The sequence below is a fragment of the Mustelus asterias genome, chromosome 6 (assembly GCF_964213995.1).
Source record: "Mustelus asterias chromosome 6, sMusAst1.hap1.1, whole genome shotgun sequence".
Classification (NCBI taxonomy): domain Eukaryota; kingdom Metazoa; phylum Chordata; class Chondrichthyes; order Carcharhiniformes; family Triakidae; genus Mustelus; species Mustelus asterias.
Window position 1 is genome coordinate 147,553,133 of NC_135806.1, and position 16,540 is coordinate 147,569,672.

At 45.4% G+C, this 16,540-nt stretch overlaps 1 protein-coding gene across 10 annotated transcripts in view; it reads left to right on the top strand.

The window, feature by feature from the left end:
- The window catches only part of LOC144495209 (nipped-B-like protein), a 728,344-nt gene that overhangs the window by 335,759 nt on the left and 376,045 nt on the right, over positions 1–16,540 (top strand). For all 10 annotated transcript variants that reach the window (XM_078215273.1, XM_078215271.1, XM_078215278.1 and 7 more), the window contains 2 exons: positions 3,745–3,834; positions 12,141–12,244. In XM_078215273.1, the coding sequence (XP_078071399.1) occupies positions 3,745–3,834; positions 12,141–12,244 (194 nt within the window). The remainder of the gene's footprint in view (positions 1–3,744; positions 3,835–12,140; positions 12,245–16,540) is intronic.

Genomic DNA, 16,540 nt, shown 5'->3' on the forward strand with positions numbered 1-16,540 from the left:
CAATGCTGAGTGGAAACAAGTATAGAATCTAAAAGACAAGATGTAACAAACTTTTATAGTTCTAATATCCTCCCTATGTCGTGGGGACACACGACATAGGGAGGATAGGGGAAGGGGATATTAGGCAGGGATTTATGGAGTTGGGGTGGAAACTAAAGGCCAAGACTGACAGAGTGGTTATCTCTGGACTCTTGCCTGTACCACGGGATAGTTTAGAGAGGAATAGGGAGAGGGAAGGTTTGAATTCATGGCTGAGGGGATGGTGCAGGAGGGAGGGGTTCAGGTACTTAAGCAATTGGGGCTCGTACTGGGGAAGGTGTGACCTCTATGAGAAGGATGGTCTACACCTTAATCAGAAGGGGACCAATATCCTGGGGGGTAAATTTGCTAAGGCCATGCAGGGAGGTTTAAACTGATTCGGGGGGGGGGAGGGATCCTGAGTAGTGGGGCTGAAAGTGAGGGATGCATGGATGGGGACTGCAATGCACGGCATTGCAGAGGTGGGGTGGAGCAGGGTTTGAAATGTGTATACTTCAATGCCAGGAGTATTCGCAATAAAGTGGGTGAACTTGCAGCGTGGATCAGTACCTGGGACTTCGATGTTGTGGCTATTTCAGAGACATGGATAGAGCAGGGGCAGGAATGGATGCTGCAGGTCCCGGGGTTCAAATGTTTTAGTCGAAGTAGGGAAGGAGGTAGAAGAGGGGGAGGGGTAGCATTATTGGTCAGAGATTGTATCACAGTGTCAGAGAGGAGGTTTGATGAGGACTTATCTGTTGAGGTAGTATGGGCGGAGATTAGAAATAGGAGAGGAGAGGTCACCCTGTTGGGAGTCTTTTATAGACCTCCTAAAAGTTCTAGAGAGGTTGAGGAAAGGATTGCGGAGTCAATCCTGCTTAGGAGTGAAAGTAATAGGGCAATTGTTATGGGGGATTTTAACTTGACTAATATTGACTGGAATTGTTATAGCTCTAGCTCATTAGAGGGGTCAGTTTTTGTTCAAAGCGTGCAGGAAGGTTTTTTGACTCAGTATGTAGACAGGCCAACTAGAGGTGAGGCTATATTGGATCTGGTGCTGGGAAATGAGCCAGACCAGGTGCTAGACTTGGAAGTTGGTGTGCATTTTGGTGATAGTGACCACAATTCGGTTACGTTCACCTTAGTGATGGAAAGGGATAGGCATGAACCTCGGGCCAGTGGTTTTAGCTGGGGGAAGGGTAATAATGAGGCTATTAGGAGAGAATTAGGAAACATAGGTTGGACTAGGAGATTACAGGGACTGGGAACGTCCGACATGTGGAGTTTTTTCAAGGAGCAGCTACTGCGAGTCTGTGATAGGTATGTCCCTGTCAGGCAAGGAGGAATTGGTAGGGCTAGGGAACCGTGGTGCACCAAAAAAGTTTCTTTGTTGGTTAAAAAGAAAAAGGAGGCTTATGTTCGGATGAGACGTGAGCACTCGGGTAGTGCACTAGAAAGCTTTAGATTGGCTAAGAGGGAGTTGAAGAGCGAGCTTAGAAGGGCTAAAAGGGGACATGAGAAGACTTTGGCGGATAGGGTTAAAGTGAATCCTAAGGCGTTCTATAGGTATGTCAAGAATAGAAGGTTGGTTAGGGCAAGTTTAGGGCCAGTTATAGATGGCAGAGGGAAGTTATGTGTGGAACCGGAGGAGATTGGTGAAGCATTGAACCAATATTTCTCTTCGGTGTTCACGCAAGGGGACATGAATATAGCTGAGGAGGACACTGGGTTGCAAGGGAGTAGAATAGACAGTATTACAGTTGATAAGGAGGATGTGCAGGATATTCTGGAGGGTCTGAAAATAGATAAATCCCCTGGTCCGGATGGGATTTATCCAAGGATTCTCTGGGAGGCAAGAGAAGTGATTGCAGAGCCTCTGGCTCTGATCTTCAGGTCGTCGTTGGCCTCTGGTATAGTACCAGAAGATTGGAGGTTAGCGAATGTTGTCCCATTGTTTAAGAAGGGGAACAGAGACTTCCCCGGGAATTATAGACCGGTGAGTCTCACTTCTGTTGTCGGCAAGATGTTGGAAAAAATTATAAGGGATAGGATTTATAGTTATTTGGAGAGTAATGAATTGATAGGTGATAGTCAGCATGGTTTTGTGGCAGGTAGGTCGTGCCTTACTAACCTTATTGAGTTTTTTGAGAAAGTGACCAAGGAGGTGGATGGGGGCAAGGCAGTGGACGTGGTATATATGGATTTTAGTAAGGCGTTTGATAAGGTTCACCATGGTAGGCTTCTGCAGAAAATGCAGATGTATGGGATTGGGGGTGATCTAGGAAATTGGATCAGGAATTGGCTAGCGGATAGGAAACAGAGGGTGGTGGTTGATAGTAAATATTCATCATGGAGTGCGGTTACAAGTGGTGTACCTCAGGGATCTGTTTTGGGGCCACTGCTGTTTGTAATATTTATTAATGATCTGGATGAGGGTATAGTTGGGTGGATTAGCAAATTTGCTGATGACACCAAAGTCGGTGGTGTGGTAGACAGTGAGGAAGGGTGTCGTAGTTTGCAGGAAGACTTAGACAGGTTGCAAAGTTGGGCCGAGAGGTGGCGGATGGAGTTTAATGCGGAGAAGTGTGAGGTAATTCACTTTGGTAGGAATAACAGATGTGTTGAGTATAGGGCTAACGGGAGGACTTTGAATAGTGTGGAGGAGCAGAGGGATCTAGGTGTATGTGTGCATAGATCCCTGAAAGTTGGGAATCAAGTAGATAAGGTTGTTAAGAAGGCATATGGTGTCTTGGCGTTTATTGGTAGGGGGATTGAATTTAGGAGTCGTAGCGTTATGTTGCAACTGTACACAACTCTGGTGCGGCCGCACTTGGAGTACTGTGTGCAGTTCTGGTCCCCACATTACAGGAAGGATGTGGAGGCTTTGGAGAGGGTGCAGAGGAGGTTTACCAGGATGTTGCCTGGTATGGAGGGGAGATCCTATGAGGAGAGGCTGAGGGATTTGGGATTGTTTTCGCTGGAAAGGCGGCGGCTAAGAGGGGATCTTATTGAAACATATAAGATGATTAGAGGTTTAGATAGGGTGGATAGTGATAGCCTTTTTCCTCTGATGGAGAAATCCAGCACGAGGGGGCATGGCTTTAAATTGAGGGGGGGTAGTTATAGAACCGATGTCAGGGGTAGGTTCTTTACCCAGAGGGTGGTGAGGGATTGGAATGCCCTGCCAGCATCAGTAGTAAATGCGCCTAGTTTGGGGGCGTTTAAGAGATCCGTAGATAGGTTCATGGACGAAAAGAAATTGGTTTAGGTTGGAGGGTCACAGTTTTTTTTTTAAACTGGTCGGTGCAACATCGTGGGCCGAAGGGCCTGTTCTGCGCTGTAATGTTCTATGTTCTATGTTCTAATACAACACGCCTTCAGAGCATTCCAAAGTATTCATAACGAATAAAAATATTTGAAATTTAATCAACTGTTGTAGGAAATAAGACAGTCGTGTTGCATACAACAAAGCCCTAAAATGTGATAAAAACAGAAAATGTTGGAAAACCTCAGCAGATCTGACAGCATGCTGTCAGACCCACTGAGATTTTCTAGCATTTTCTGTTTTTGTTTCAGATTCCAGCATCCACAGTATTTTGCTTTTACCCTAAAATGTGATAATGATCAGATTACCTGCTTGATGTGATGGCTGAGGGATAAAAGTTGACCAGACATTAGAATAGTTGCCCTGCTCCTCTTCAAACAATGTCTGTATCTGAATTACAGAAATGATGGACTCGTCAACATTCAAACGATTCACAGCCACAGTGGAAAATATTCTCGAAAATTTGGAGGATATGGATTTTACTACATTAGGTAAGTGTTAACGTTCCTCTTCAGGTCTATTTCCACTTGTTGGTGAGTTGATAACTCTGTCATTGATAACAGATGAATGATGGAAGAGGTTGGACTTTTTTATATACACAGTGTGCCCTCCCAAAAAATGATACAAGTGGAATGCGCAATAACTTTTAAAACATACATATTAGGAGTAGGCCACTCAACCCCTCGAGCCTGCTGCGCCACTCAATGAGATCATGGCTGATCTGAATGTAACTTTAACTCCACATTACCAATAGCCTTTCACTCACTTGTCAAGAATCTAGTACTACTTTCTGAAAAATATTCAGATTATTCCATCGCCTTTTGAGGAAGAGAGTTCCAAAGACTCACGGCCTTCTGAGCAAACTGTCCATTCCAGGTTTTAGTCTAGTCAACCATCTCTGAACTGCTTCCAACTCGTCCTTCCTTAAAAAAAGGTACCAGTACAGTACACCAGATGTGGTCTTACCACTGTCCTGTATAACTGAAATATTACCCCCCATTTTTGTCTTTAACTTTCTTGTCAATAAATGGAAACATAAGAAACATAACAACTAGGAGCAGGAGTAGACCATCTGGCCCCTCGAGCCTGTTCCGCCATTCAATAACATCATGGCTGATCTTTTTGTGGACTCAGCTCCACTTACCCGCCCGCTCACCATAACCCTTAATTCATTTACTGTTCAAAAACTTATCTATCCTTGCCTTAAAAACATTCAATGAGGTAGCCTCAACTGCTTCACTGGGCAGGGAATTCCACAGATTCACAACCCTTTGTGTGAAGAAGTTCCTCCTCAACTCGGTCCTAAATCTGCTCTCCCTTATTTTGAGGCTATGCCCCCTAGTTCTAGTTTCACCCGCCAGTGGAAACAACTTCCCTGCTTCTATCTTATCTATTCCCTTCATAACCTAATATGTTTCTATAAGATCTTCCCTCATTCGTCTAAATTCCAATGAGAATAGCTCCAGGCTACTCGGTCTCTCCTCATAAGCCAACCCTCTCAACTCCGGAATCATTCTGTTAGCTTTCCAAATTACTTACTGTAGCTATGTACTAACCTTTTGCGATTCAGGCTTGAGTACACCCACATGGTTCTGCATCTTGGAGCTCTAAAATTGCTCACCATTTAGATATGCCATGGGGCAGTGGTTAGCACAGCTGCCTCACTACGCCAGTGTCCTGGGTTTGATTCCAACCCTTGTCTGTGTGAAGTTGGCACATTCTCCCCATGTTTACGTGGGTTTCCTCTAGTTTCCTCCCACTGTCCAATACTCTGGGATGTGCAGGTTAGGTGGATTGGCCATGCTAAATTGTCCCTTAGTGTCCAAAGACGTGTAGGTTAGCGGGATTAGCAGGCTAAATTCATGGGGTTATGGGGATAGGACAGGGTTGAGCCTGGGTAAGATGCTCTGGCAGATAGTTGGTGCAATTTTGATGGGCCGAATGGCCTCCTCCTGCACTGTAAGGATTCTATGGATTCCTGCCAAGATGAATATTTTCTCATTTTCCCCACTCCATTTGCCCACTTGCTTAACCTATCTATGTCCCTTTGTAGCCTCCTTATGGTCTCTTCAAAATTCACATTCCTACCTATCTTTGTATCATAATTAAATTTAGCAACCATACCTTCGGTCCCTTCATCCAAGCACTGATCCCTGTGGCACACCACTCGTCACATCCTGACATCTAGAAAAAGAATCATTTATGCCAACTGTGTCTTGTTGGCTACCCAATCTTCAATTCATGCCATGGTACAGTGGCACAGTGGATAGCACTACTGCCTCATGGCGCCAGGGAGCCGGGTTCGATTCCCGGCTTGGGTCACTGTCTGTGCGGAGTCTGAAAATTCTCCCGTGTCTGCGTGAGTTTCCTCCGGGTGCTCCGGTTTCCTCCCACAGTCCAAAGATGTGCAGATTAAGTGGATTGGCAATGCTGAATTGCCCCTTAGTGTCAGGGGGACTAACTAGGGTAAATACATGGAGTTTTGGGGATAGGGCCTGGGCGGGATTGTGGTCGGTGCACACTCGATGGGCCGAATGGCCTCTTTCTGCATTGTAGTATTCTATGATTCTATGTTACCTCCTTACACCATGACATTTTAGTTTAAGCAATAAACTTTGATCTGGCATTTTATCAAATGTCTTCTGGAAATCTAAGTACAGTACTTACACCAGTTCCTCTTTATCCACAGTATATGTGACTCCTTCAACAAATTCCAATAAATTGGTTAAACCTGATTTCCCTTTCACAAAACCACATGGCCTCTGCCATAGTGCCTTGAATTTTTCCAAGTGTCCTTCTATGAATAATGGCTTCTGCCATTTTCCCTGTGACAGGCGTTAAGCAAGCTGATTCGTATTTTTCTACTTTCTTTTTCCTTTCCTTTTTAAACAAAGTTACATTTGCTGTTTTCCAATCGAATAGAACCTTACCAGAATTGAGGGAATTTTGGAAAATTAAAACCAATTCATCAGCTATCTCATTAATCACTATCAGCACACAGATAGGGCGCCATCCCTTGTATTTTCTTTAGAACATAGAAAAAATACAGCACAAACAGGCCCTTTGGCCCACAAGTTGCGCCAGTCATGTCCCTACCTACCTAGGCTTATATATAGGCTTACCTATAACCCTCAATCCTATTAAGTCCTATGTGCTCATCCAGAAGTCTCTTAAAAGACCCTATCGAGTTTGCCTCCACCACCACTGATGGCAGCCGATTCCACTCACCCACCACCCTCTGTGTAAAAAAAAAACTCCCCCTGACATCTCCTCTGTACCTACTCCCCAGCACCTTGAAGCTGTGTCCTCTCGTAGCAGCCATTTCAGCCCTGGGAAAAAGCCTCCGAAAATCCACCCGATCTATACCTCTCAACATCTTGTACACCTCTATCAGGTCACCTCTCATCCTTCGTCTCTCCAAGGAGAAAAGACCGAGCTCCCTCAACCTATCCTCATAAGGCATGCCAACCAATCCAGGCAACATCCTTGTAAATCTTCTCTGCACCCTTTCAATCATTTCCACATCCCTCCTGTAATGAGGCGACCAGAACTGAGCACAGTACTCCAACTGGGGTCTGACGAGGGTCTTATAAAGCTGCATCATTATCCCCCAACTCCTAAACTCAATCCCTCGGTTGATGAAGGCCAGCACACCATACGCCGCCTTAACCACCTCCTCTACCTGCGAGGCCGATTTATGAGTCCTATGGACCCGGACCCCAAGGTCCTTCTGATCCTCTACACTGCTAAGAGTCTTACCCTTGATATTATACTCCTTCATCCCATTTGACCTGCCAAAATGGACCACTACACATTTATCTGGGTTGAAGTCCATCTGCCACTTCTCCGCCCAGTCTTGCATCCTATCTATGTAACGCTGCAGCTTCTGACATCCCTCCAACCTATCCACAACACCACCAACCTTCGTGTCGTCAGCAAACTTACCAACCCATCCCTCCACTTCCTCATCCAGGTCACTTATGAAAATGACAAACAGCAAGGGTCCCAGAACAGATCCCTGGGCGCTCCACTGGTGACCGACCTCCATTCAGAAAAAGACCCATCTACAACCACTCTCTGCCTTCTGCAGGCAAGCCAGTTCTGGATCCACAAGGCAACAACCCCTTGGATCCCATGCCCTCTCACTTTCTCGAGAAGTCTTGCATGGGGGATCTTATCGAACGCCTTGCTGAAGTCCATGTAAACCACATCTACTGCTTTTCCTTTGTCAATGTGTTTAGTCACATTTCCAAAGAACTCTACCAGGCTCGTAAGGCACGATTTGCCTTTGACAAAGCCGTGCTGACTACGTTTGAGCATACTAAACTTCTCTAAATGTTCATAAATCCTGACCCTCAGGATCTTCTCCATCAACTTACCAACCTCTGAGGTTAGACTCACCGATCGGTAATTTCCTGGGCTATCCCTATTCCCTTTCTTGAATATAGGAACCACATCCGCAATCCTCCGGAACCTCTTCTGTCTCCATCGACGACGCAAAGATCATCGCCAGAGGCTCTGCAATCTCTTCCCTCGCCTCCCACAGTAAAATGGGGTACATCCCATCCGGTCCCAGCGACTTATCTATCATGATGCTATTCAAAGTTTCCAACACATCATCATAATGTCCACATACTCGAATCTTTTCAGTCCGCCTCAATCCTGTAGAACAAACACCCAGGTCTTTTTTCACCGTGAATACCGAGGTAAAATATTCATTAAGCACCTCTGCTATTTCTTCCGGTTCTGTACAGACTTTCTCACCTTCCCCTTTTATAGGTCCTATTCCTTCACATCTCATCCTTTTACTCTTCACATATTTATAGAACGCCTTCGGGTTCTCCTTAATCTTACCTGCCAAGGCCTTCTCGTGACCCCTTCTGGCTCTCCTAATTTCTTTCTCAAGTCCCTTCCTACAAGCCGTATACTCATCTAGATCCCTATCATCGCCTAGCTCTCTGAACCTTTTGTACGCTTTCCTTTTCTTTCTCACTAGGTTCAGCGCAGCTTTCGTGCACCACGGTTCCCGTAACCTACCAACACCTCCCTGTCTCATCGGAACGTTGTCATGCAGAACTCCAGACAAACATTCCTTGAAAATCTGCCACCTTACTTCAGTACTTTTCCTTGAGAATGCCTCCTTCCAATTTACGCCTCTAATCTCCTGCCTGATGGCTTCATGTTTCCCCTTACTCGTCGTCTATATGGATTTCAGTAAGGCATTTGACAAAGTCCCACATGGCAGGTTGGTTAAGAAGGTTAAGGCTCATGGGATACAAGGAGAAGTGGCTAGATGGGTGGAGAACTGGCTTGGCCATAGGAGACAGAGGGTAGTGGTCGAAGGGTCTTTTTCCGGCTGGAGGTCTGTGACCAGTGGTGTTCCACAGGGCTCTGTACTGGGGCCTCTGCTATTTGGGACATATATAAATGATTTGGAAGAAGGTGTAACTGGTGTAATCAGCAAGTTTGCAGATGACACGAAGATGGCTGGACTTGCGGAAAGCGAAGAGCATTGTCGGGCAATACAGCAGGATATAGATAGGCTGGAAAATTGGGCGGAGAGGTGGCAGATGGAATTTAATCCGGATAAATGCGAAGTGATGCATTTTGGAAGAAATAACGTCGGGAGGTGTTATACAATAAATGGCAGAGTCATCAGGAGTATAGAAACACAGAGGGACCTAGGTGTGCAAGTCCACAAATCCTTGAAGGTGGCAACACAGGTGGAGAAGGTGGTGAAGAAGGCATATGGTGTGCTTGCCTTTATAGGACGGGGTATAGAGTATAAAAGCTGGAGTCTGATGATGCAGCTGTATAGAACGCTGGTTAGGCCACATTTGGAGTACTGCGTCCAGTTCTGCTCGCCGCACTACCAGAAGGACGTGGAGGCGTTAGAGAGAGTGCAGAGAAGGTTTACCAGGATGTTGCCTGGTATGGAGGAGAGATTGGGTAAACTGGGGTTGTTCTCCCTGGAAAGACGGAGAATGAGGGGAGATCGAATAGAGGTGTACAAGATTATGAAGGGGATAGATAGGGTGAACAGTGGGAAGCTTTTTCCCAGGTCGGAGGTGACGATCACGAGGGGTCACGGGCTCAAGGTGAGAGGGGCGAAGTATAACTCAGATATCAGAGGGATGTTTTTTACACAGAGGATGGTGGGGGCCTGGAATGCGCTGCCAAGTAGGGTGGTGGAGGCAGGCACGCTGACATCGTTTAAGACTTACCTGGATAGTCACATGAGCAGCCTGGGAATGGAGGGATACAAACGATTGGTCTAGTTGGACCAAGGAGCAGCATAGGCTTGGAGGGCCGAAGGGCCTGTTTCCTGTGCTGTACTGTTCTTTGTTCTTTGTTACTCCAGATAAACACTTTCCTAGCTTGCCTGATCCTATCTCTTTCCAATGCTAGTGTATTTTCTTGTATTTTCTTGTTGGATTATATCTTTTCCGTGTATTCTGAAATGTACCCTGCTGCTGCATGTTTATTGACCTTAACTTCATTTGCCACCTTACTTCAACTATCTGTGCTTTCATGCCCTCATCATTGCCATTAGTTAAATTTAAGATACTAGTCTTGGATCCATTCTTCTCTCCCTCAAACTGAACATTAAATTAATATTATAATTGATTCTACCTGATTTGATTTATTATTGTCGCATATATTGGGATACAATGTATTGTTTCTTGCGCGCTATACAGACAAAACATACCATTCATAGAGTACATGGGGAGAAAGAAAGGAGAGGATGCAGAATATATGTTACAGTCTTAGGATGTAGAGAGAGATTAGCTTAATACATGGTAGGTGCATTCAAAAGTCAGATTGCAGCAGGGAAGAAGTTGTTCTTGAGATGGTTGGTCCATGTTCTCAGACTTTTGTATCTTTTTCCCAACAGAAGAAAGTGGAAGAGAGAATGTCCGGGGTGCATGGGGTCCTTAATTGTGCTGGCTGCTTTTCCGAGACAGTGGGAAGTGTGGACTGAGTCGATGGGTGGGAGGCTGGTTTGCGTGATGGGACTGGGCTTTGTTCACAACTCTTTGTAGTTTTTTGTGGTCTTGGTCAGAGCAGGAGCCATACCAAGCTGTAATACATCCAGAAAGAATGCTTTCTATGGTGCATCTGTAAAAATTGGAGTTGTAGCGAGCATGCCGATTTTCCTAAGCCTCCTGAGAAAGTAGAGGCATTGGTGAGCTTTCTTAACTATAGTGTCGGTGTGGAGGGACCAGGACAGGTTGTTGGTGATCTGTATACCTAGAAACTTGAAGCTCTAGCAGCTCCACTTCATCCCTGTTGATGTAGACAAGAGGCATGTTCTCCTTTACGCTTTCTCAAGTCTATGACTATCTCCTTCATTTTGCTGACATTGAGGGAGAGATGCTGCACCAGTTCACCAGATTCTCTATCTCATTCCTGTACTCTGTCTCATCATTGTTTGGGATCCGACCCACTACGGTGGTGTCATCAGCAAATTTGAAAATTGAGTTGGTGGGGAATTTGGCCACACAGTCATAGGAGTATAGTAACGGGCTGAGAACACAGCCTTGCGGGGCACTGGTATTGAGGATGATCATGGAATAGGTATCGTTGCCTGTCCTTACTGAATGCGGTCTGTGAGTGAGGACGTCAAGTATCCAGTTGCAGAGAGAGGAGCCGAGGGGCACCTTTGCTGAAGTTATCAATTAATCCTATTGTGTTGCCCAGTAACAGGCCTCGTATAACCTGCTCTTTGGTTGACTCCAGAACATGCTGCTCTAGGAAACTATTCAGTAAGCATTCAATGAATTCTGCATCTCGGCTATTTTTGCCCATTTGATTTTCTCAGTGTATATGTAGATAAAAATCAAGTTCCTCATTCAGCATGACAATTTCTCATGCCTCTGATTCTGAGGAGGCAATGTTCACTTTAGCTACTATCCTTTTAGCTGCTCTCCTTGTTGTATACTTGTAAAAACTCTTGCAATTACTTTTTATATCCTGACTAGTTTTGTCAGTGTTTAAGGCCGCAGGTACCTAGATGCCAATCAATCTGGCTAACTTGATAGGGTGGAGACTGAGCTGAGAACTGGAGAATGCTGACTTAACTGCTTTGAAGCAAATGGACAATAATAAATCAAATCATAAAGGAAGAAGCTATGTCGAGAGTAGGCGGCACGGTAGCACAGTATGGGCGGCACGGTAGCACAGTATGGGCGGCACGGTAGCACAGTGGTTAGCACTGCTGCTTCACAGCTCCAGGGTCCTGGGTTCGATTCCCGGCTCGGGTCACTGTCTGTGTGGAGTTTGCACATTCTCCTCGTGTCTGCGTGGGTTTCCTCCGGGTGCTCCGGTTTCCTCCCACAGTCCAAAGATGTGCAGGTTAGGTTGATTGGCCAGGTTAAAAATTGCCCCTTAGAGTCCTGAGATGCGTAGGTTAGAGGGATTAGCGGGTAAATATGTGGGGGTAGGGCCTGGGTGGGATTGTGGTCGGTGCAGACTCGATGGGCCGAATGGCCTCCTTCTGCACTGTAGGGTTTCTATGTTTCTATGTTTAGTGTAGGGGTGAGAAGGAATCAATGCAAAAATGGAAAACTGAAGGTAGCAGGTAGTAATAGAATGAAATCCTGTTTATCGACATTTGTGGCCAGTTAGAAGCAGCCACCAGTCTGCTATGGAGAGAGACACCCAGTGACAAGCTGGAGAAGAATCAGATAAAGAGCGTGTGTTGGCCAAAGCACTTGTGGAAATTGGTTCTGGTTTTTGTAAGTGTATATCCAACAATTGCTTCAGGTCAACATGATCATTGCCATTCTCTACACAGGTGAAGATGATGAGTTACCTCAGGAGTTATTACTCGGCAAGCAACAGCTGAATGAATTGAGCAGTGAATCTGCCAAGATCAAAGCTATGGGCATCATGGACCGGGTATGTATTAACCCTAAATTGCTTTGATTGCAAGGAAAAGCTTAATACCATCATTTCTGTAAATCGGACAGCAGACTGACTTTATGTTTTTGCTTGTTGATATCCGTATCTGAAAATGCATGTCGAATAGGACTGCTATGTACCTGTTAATGATATTTTACCCCTGTGCCTACACCATTGTTTGTTCCTTCACAAAAGTGGCACTGTAGCAAAATCATAGTGCCCCAGGAATGTCTCAGATTCATGCTCAAGCAAGGAAGGTTCTAATTATGCATGGCACACAGGTTTTGTTATTCATTGAAGGTCACTTCCAAGGGGAAGGTGGCCCATGTTGATTCTATGCAGATTCAGAATCCTGCACTCTTCCCACAGTAGGCATGCACCCAGTGGCCAACCTCGAGTCTGGCATTAGCTTATGCACTCAATTAATTGGGCATTACTTCTTTTGTTAATACTTGGAACTTTATGCTATCATTTCTGATGTGATCTATAGTGCAAAAGTGCTCAGAAGAAGAGAAGTGGTATCACTGCAGATGCCTGTTCTTTAACATAGAAAATACTAGCAGGTGTTGGCCTTTCGAACCTGCTCCGCCATTCATTATGATGATGGCTCATCATCCAACTCGATAACCTGTTCCTGCTTCCTCCCCCACATATACTTTGACCCCTTTAACCTTGAATTATATCTGATTCCTCCTTGAAAACAGAGCAGGAATTTGTGTGTGAGATTTTCAGAAGAGTCTCAAAATCTGGCAAACACTGGAAATCGCAAATCTCACTGACAAGATTGTGGTCTCTGATTTTCCCTACCTCCCACCAGCCATGTAATTATGGGTGTGAACTTGATTTTAATACATTTCCATAAATTTATAATTATGCATCCACCTCACTAAATTTTCCCAAATGCAAACCTGTCGCGGGATCCCTTTGGGGACATAAAGATCAGTATAGTAAAGGTCAGAGTGCAAAGGAGATTTACCAGGATGCTGCCTGGTTTGGAGGGTAGGTCTTATGAGGAAAGGTTGAGGGAGCTAGGGCTGTTCTCTCTGGAGCGGAGGAGGTTGAGGAGAGACATAATAGAGGTTTATAAAATGATGAAGGGGATAGATAGAGTGAACGTTCAAAGACTATTTCCTCGGGTGGATGGAGCTATTACAAGGGGGCATAACTATAGGGTTCATGGTGGGAGATATAGGAAGGATGTCCGAGGTAGGTTCTTTACTCAGAGAGTGGTTGGGGTGTGGAATGGACTGCCTGCAGTGATAGTAGAGTCAGACACTTTAGGAACATTTAAGCGGTTATTGGATAGGCACATGGAGCACACCAGGATGATAGGGAGTGGGATAGCTTGATCTAGGCTTCAGATAAAGTTCGGCACAACATCATGGGCCGAAGGGCCTGTTCTGTGCTGTACTGTTCTATGTTCTAAAATAGTCAAGAAGGCCAATAAAATCTGACCTTCATATCTAAAGGGCCTGAGTATAGGGGCATAGAAGTTATGCTGTAGGTGTACAAAACTCTCGTTAGACCCCACTTGAGAGTACTGTGAGCAGGTACCACACCTTAGAGGGATGTTTTCGCCCTGGAAGGAGTTCAATGCAAGTTTACAAGAATGATACCTGGACTTCAGGGGTTAAGTTAGGAGGAGAGATTAGACAAATTAGTCCTTTATTCTCAAATTCAAAAGGATGAGGGGTGATCTGATAGAAGTCTATAAAATATTTACAGAGAAGGACAGGGTGGATAAGGATGAACTGTTCACATGATTTGAAGGCTCTAGAACCAGGGGCCATAATCTAAAGATTAGGGCCAAGCGGTTCAGGAGGGATGTTAGAAAACACTTCTACACGCAGAGTGGTGGAGGTTTGGAACTCTGTCCCTCAAACAGTGCTGGATGCTGGCTCAATCGTTAGGTTTAAGCCTGAGATACAGTTTTTTTTATTGAGCAGGGGTATCAAGGGATATGGGCATAAGGCAGGTACATGGAATTAAGCTACAGATCAGCCATATTCTTCTTGAACGGCACAGCAGGCTTGAGGAGCTGAATGGTCCACTCCTGTTTCTATGTTTTGGCGTCACTGCTTACCACACTCGCTGTGTAGGTCAGCATACCATTTGCCGTCTTCACTGCCTGTTGCACTGACGAGCATTGCCTATAGTTGTGCTGTATGCAGGTAAGTTTGTTAGTGGGGTGATTTTTGTACACCAGTTAATGATTTGATTTATTATTGTTATATGTATTAGGATACAGTGAAAAGTATTGTTTATTGCATGCTATACAGACAAAGCATACCATACATAGGAAGGAAAGGAGTGAGTGCAGAATTTTACAGTCATAACGAGGTTGCAGAGAAAGATCAAGTTAATGCAAAGTAGGTCCATTCAAAAGTCTGATGGCAGCAGTGAAGAAGTTGTTCTTGTGTCGGTTGGTACGTGACTTCAGACTTTTGTATCTTTTTTCCAGTGGAAGACAGTGGAATAGAGTACGTCTAGGGTGCGTGGGGTCCTTGATTATGCTGGCTGCTTTGTCGAGGCAGCAAGAAGTGTAGACAGTGTCAATGGGTGGGAGGCTGGTTTGAGTGATGGACTGGGCTTCATACATGACCCTTTGGAGTTTCTTGTGGTCTTGAACAGAGCAGGAGCCATACCAAGCTGTGTTACAATCAGAAGGAATGCTTTCTATGGTGCATCTGTAGAGGTTGGTGAGAGTTGTAGCAAACATGCCAAATTTCCTTAGTCTCCTGAAAAAGTAAAGGCATTGGTGGGCTTTCTTAACTATAGCATCCACATGGAGGGACCAGGACAGGTTCTTGGTGATCTGGAGAAACTTGAAGCTCTCGACCATTTTTACTTCATCCCCGTTGATGTATACAGGGACATGCCCTCCACAACGCTGCCTGAAGTTGATGACAATCTCCTTCGTTTTGTTGACAGTGAGTGAGAGATTCTTGTTGCCGCACCAGTTCACCAGATTCTCTATCTCATTCCTGTACTCTGTCTCGTCATTGTTTGAGATCCAACCCACTACGGTGGTGTCATCAGCAAACTTGAAAATCGAGTTGGAGGGGAATTTGGCCATGCAGTAATACGTGTATAAGTATAGTAAGGGGCTGAGGACACAGCCTTGTGGGGCACCGGTGTTGAGGATGACCGTGGAGGAGGTGTTGTTGCCTATCCTTACTTATTGTGGTCTGTGGGTTAGCAAGTTCAGGATCCAGTCGCAGAGGGAGGTGCCGAGGCCCACGCCATGAAGTTTGGAGATGAGTAAGAATAATGGTGTTAAAGGCTGAGCTGTAGTCTATGAATAGGACTCTGACATAGGTGTCTTTGTTATCTAGGTGTTCCAGGGTTGAGTGTAGGGCCAAGGAGATGATCGGCGAACTGTAGTATATCCAGGCAGTCTGGGAGGCAGGAATTGATTTGTTCCATGACTAACGTTTTGAAGCACTTCATAATGATGGATGTCAGAGCCACCGGGCAATAGTAATTAAGGCACGCTGCCTGGCTTTTCTTTGGTACCGGGATGATGGTCGTCCTCTTGAAGCAGGTAGGAACCTGATCTTTCAAGAAATCCAGATATGATCTATGGAGGTCCATCAAAGATGACACAAGACAGTACCAGACCAAACTAGAGTCCCAGGCTAGCCACGCTTACCCCCGTTGACAATGGCAAGGTCTGCAAGACATAACAGGCTATGACATGAAGGCATGTAAAATCGTCGGCTCCAACGTACCTCTCCCCGATGAGTTCGACGCATGCTATGCTCGTTTTGAGCGAAAGGTCAGCGAGAGCATGCCCTCCACCCCAGAGGCCTTGACTGAACTCGTATCCGAGGTCACCATCGCAGATGTCAGATCAGCCATCTCGAACGTCAACCCATGGAAAGCGACTGGCCCAGATAGGGTACCCGGATGAGCACTCAGATCCTGCGTGGATCAGCTGGCAGATGTCTGTATTCACAGACATATGCAACCTCTCTGTACACCAATCTGAGGTCCCTATCTGCTTCAAGAAAACAACCAACATCCCTGTAGCAAAGAAAAGCCAAGCAGCGTGCCTTAATGAGTATCGTCTGGTGGCTCTGATATCCATCATTATGAAGTGCTTTGAAAGGTTAGTCATGGCAACTCCCTGGAATCAGTCATGGAATCAATTCTGGCCTCCCAGATTGCCTGGATCCACTACAGTTCATCTATCACTGCAACAGGTCCAGAGTAGATGCCAACTCCCTGGCCCTACATTCAACTCTGGAATACTTTGATAACAAGGACACCTATGTGACTAAACACATTGAC